General features: G+C 38.0%; 1 protein-coding gene across 1 annotated transcript in view; it reads left to right on the top strand.

Moving 5' to 3' along the window:
• Positions 1 to 250: 250 nt before the first annotated feature.
• Positions 251 to 4,191, top strand: part of soul3 (heme-binding protein soul3) — a gene marked incomplete at its 5' end in the record, with an annotated part of 7,210 nt that continues 3,269 nt past the window's right edge. The window contains 4 exons of the mRNA XM_048593986.1: positions 251 to 275; positions 1,088 to 1,179; positions 2,368 to 2,509; positions 3,092 to 3,275. Of these exons, the coding sequence (XP_048449943.1) occupies positions 251 to 275; positions 1,088 to 1,179; positions 2,368 to 2,509; positions 3,092 to 3,275 (443 nt within the window). The remainder of the gene's footprint in view (positions 276 to 1,087; positions 1,180 to 2,367; positions 2,510 to 3,091; positions 3,276 to 4,191) is intronic.

The following is a 4,191-nucleotide window of genomic DNA, read 5'->3' as shown; positions in this document are numbered from 1 at the left end:
CCCGCCTCTTCGACCTGTTTGTTTCCTCTCCACCTATCCTCTCCTCTATCCCTCTTCTATCCGCCTCCCACTCTCTCCCTATTTAGTTCAAAACCCCCTTCCCCCTCCCCCTTTTCTGATGAAGGGTCTAGGCCCGAAACGTCAGCCTCTCTGCTCCTATGATGCTGCTTGGCCTGCTGTGTTCATCCAGCCCTGCACCTTGTTGTCTCCTTTATATTCTTTCTCAATTTATCAGTAGTGAAACTGACAGATTGTCAAGCAACAGTGGAATCAAGGTATGTGATAATAAGGCAGAAAGTGAAGTTAGGCAGAAGAAAAGCCATAAGGCTTGTGAACAATAGAGCAGGGTTGAAAGACTGATAGGTAGGAAGAGGAGAAAAGTAAATATTATTTTAAAAAGAGAAAGACTATAGGGTGTACATGAATTACCAAAAGTTAGCATTCAGAAGTGGGGCATGTAATTAGAATTATTAAATTAAATCGGATGTTGGCATTCATTGCAAAGGTGGTGGGGGTTGAGCATTTGGAATGTAAAGAAATCAGGAAGTCTTGCTACAACTGTATAGGTAAGACCACTACTAGACTATGTACAGTTTTGGTCTCTATTTATCAAGGGATTTATTATACGAGAAGAAGTTCAGATAAGGTTCACCAGATCGATTCCTGTAATAAAACAGTTTTCTTATAAGGATATTATCCCTTCCTCATGAGGATAGGTTGGCCTTTGCTTATGTAAGTTTGCAAGAGGTGATCTTATTGAAACATGCAAAATTGAGAGTGTGTTTTGGCAAAACAGGTGTTTCCTGTCATGAGAAATCTAGAAATATAAGGTGCAGTTTCAAAATAATTGATCTTCCACTCAAACGAGTGAAGAGGAATTCTACATGATTGTCATTAATTTTTGGAATTCTTAACCCTAGAGAACAGCGACGGCTAGGCCATGAAAATATTAAAAACTGAGCTGGGTGGATTTTTAATCTAAAAAAGGAGTGGAGGCATGCAGGAAAGAGGAGTTGAGGCCACAATTAGATTCAAAATTTTACAGCCGAAGTAGACATGTTTAAATTATTATTTGCTTTCATCTCAGACTTGGCCGAACCAATTCAACAGATGTCAAGAAACAACCAATCTCACGACAGGGAATTGGTTCCATTTACGACTCTAGGTCACAAAAAAAAGGTAATAAATGATTATCAACATCCTTTTATAAAGGGGCTAGCATTTTTGTTTGAAGCTAGAGACTATGCTGATTTTTACATCTTCATTCTGATATGTGTCACTACCATGCTAAGAGAGATAGATTAAACGCCTGTTAAATGGTTAGAAGAAACAGGTAATGACTTGGAATACTCCTTTGAATTCTATGGTTGTTAGTCTGAAAAAAAATTACACCCTCTACAGATGCTATAAACTTGTCTAAATAGGAATTATATTTTTTTCAAAAAAATCACTATTTCTATTTTATTGTTTAAATAATTCAAATGCATTTCCTGCAAAATATTGAGCTAACTAATGATATTCAACTTTGAAATATAAAAATGTTTCTAAGATTGGTGAACCAAAAGTATATGTGATGTTTTTCTGTAAGTCAGCATGGAATTCATTTTCACTTTTTGCAAATAACGTGGGAAATCTATGCATTACGAATAACTTCATAGAATCCCTACAGTATGGAAACAGGCCTTTCGGCTCAACAAGTCCACACCGTCCCTCCAAAGATGATCCCACCCAGACCCATTCCCCTACCCCTGTATTTCCCATGTCAAACCCACCTAACCTAACCTAAACATCCCTGGGTACTATGGGCAATTTAGCATAGCCAATCCACCTACCCTGCATATCTTTGGACTATGGGAGGAAACCGGAGCAAACCCACGCAGACACGGGGAGAACATGCAAACTCCACATGCAGTCACCCAAGGCTGGAGTCAAACTTGGGTCCCTGGCGCTGAGGCAGCAGTGCTAACCACTGAGCCACCGTGCCACCCTTAAACTTCTGGGTGATACATGGGTTTGTTAAAGTGACAATTGCATGAGAATATCAGAAATTCCAATTAGTAGAGAAGTCTGGTTGGTACAGTGTCTTTTAAGACAAAGTTTACTGTACAAAGAATTAAAGTTACTCAAAAAGGGGAATCCAGAGAGAATCTGTATTTAGCGATGGCAGGCCAACACAGTGACAGTTTCAGTACATTAAATTGGTAATGTCATGCTAAAACAACACGTGCAAGTTGTTTTGAAAGCTTACGGTTTTGGTAGACCACAACATAAGATGCAAATCATTTTCACATCCCTATTTGCTCAGACCAAAGTTATCATGATTGGCAGTAAACTATTTATATTTATGTTCCATTTTCTCATTTACAGGCTGAAGAACTGCTTTATGAAAAGCGTCAATACGAGAAAGCAAAATGGGCTTGTGTAATACAGAATAAAGCAAGCTATGAACAGAGCACATGCCTGGGATTTATGAAATTAATGAAATACATCTGCCAACAAAACTCAGCAGGTGACTTTCAAAAATGACAATTTGTGCCCCAGAAGAAAAGTAAAGTAAACTTACAATCTTCAATGGAAGAAAATGCTCTCCCACTGTTATTTGTTGTGGTTATATTTGACGAACAGGCCTTCATCTGTGTAACCTCTAATACTGTTAGATATAATGTTGTAGATTACTTGGATTAATACATTTTAAACTATATCAATTATATTAGTCTTCAATGCATTGTTTAGCTAAGACACTATAAACAGAACTGTGGAAGACTTAAAGTATTCCACTTCTTTATGATCAGTTCCTTGCATAACTGAGAAAAGACTTGAAACATGCACAGTTGAATAATGCATGTTTCACAAATGGTACTGTAATGAGTTTGTGGAAGATATCAGCAATTACTTTTATCTGTCTTTTTAAGTAGCTGCTAAAAGCCATGTTAATTTTGTCAAATTTCTTAAGTAAAACAAATCTAAAAATAATAGTTTTTCATTACTTTTTTTGAATGCTGGATAGCACAAGAGTACAGTTTATAGTTTTCTGCCAAAGTTACACATTGTATTTGGCCCAATAATCTACTGGTCTGCCTTTTTTCTGCAGGTCACTTCCTGGGAATTACACTGCCTATCGTTACCATTGTGCACACCAACCGGACCAGAACAGAGCTCCAGCCTGAAGTAACCACTGCTTATTACCTGCCAGCACAATTTCAAAATCGGACACCTCAACCTTTTGATGCTGAAATTGCGATAGAGGAATGGCCTGCTCACATTATGTACACTAGGTAAATTGCATAATACAAAATTACACAAAGTTCAGGATACATACATGGTTAGTCCATATTAAATGCTAAGAAACTTGTACAAAAGATCCGTTTGCTGACACCAATACATCATTGATGCTTGGCATTTGCTGCTAAAAAGAAGAAAATATAAAACTAGGAAAATGTTGCTGCAAGTGAACAAGCAGTAGTGGAATCACTATTAGAGAGTTTTTGGTCCCCTTGTGGTTGCATTGACACTGCTCAAAGGAGATTCACGGGATTGATTCCAGAGGGGAGGAAATTTGTCTGAAGAGAGATTGTGCACTTTAGGCCTGTTCCCTCCAGAAACTAAAGGAATGGGAGATCTAATTGAAATATAAAAAAATGCTAAAGTGGATTGACAGATGAGACAGAGAAAGGACATTTCCTCTTCTGTGGGAATCTAGAATGAGAGCTCAGTTTTAGGATAAGGGGTAGCAGATTTAAAACAGAGATGCAGAGAAATTACTTCTCTCAAAGGAAGTGAATCTATGGAATTCTCTACTCTAAAGGGAAGTGGATGTGAGGACACGAAGTAAGTTTAAGGAGGACATTAACAGATTTTTCATTAATATTGGGTTGAAGGATTATGGGTAGTGGGTATGAGAGTGGAGTTGAGGCAGAGATGAGATCAGCATCATTGTATTGAATGGCAAAGCAGCTTAAGGGGCTGAATTCCTACTCCTAGTTATGTTTGCTGACTGTGCATATATAATGCTAGGTGCCTGAATGCACAGCCTAAACAAAATAGAACTTTTTTGTTTTAATTTTAAATAATCAGGTTAATATCATGCACATCATCAGTAATTATTAGTGGTGCAAATCAACAGTTGGCAATCAATGGTGTATTATCCGTGACTCCCTTGTCCGCTCCACACTCCCCTCCAGCTCCACCACA

The sequence above is a fragment of the Rhincodon typus genome, unplaced genomic scaffold, assembly GCF_021869965.1.
Source record: "Rhincodon typus isolate 14 unplaced genomic scaffold, sRhiTyp1.1 hic_rhity00005023, whole genome shotgun sequence".
In the NCBI taxonomy this organism is placed as follows: domain Eukaryota; kingdom Metazoa; phylum Chordata; class Chondrichthyes; order Orectolobiformes; family Rhincodontidae; genus Rhincodon; species Rhincodon typus.
This window is presented reverse-complemented; position numbering and strand designations above follow the sequence as displayed.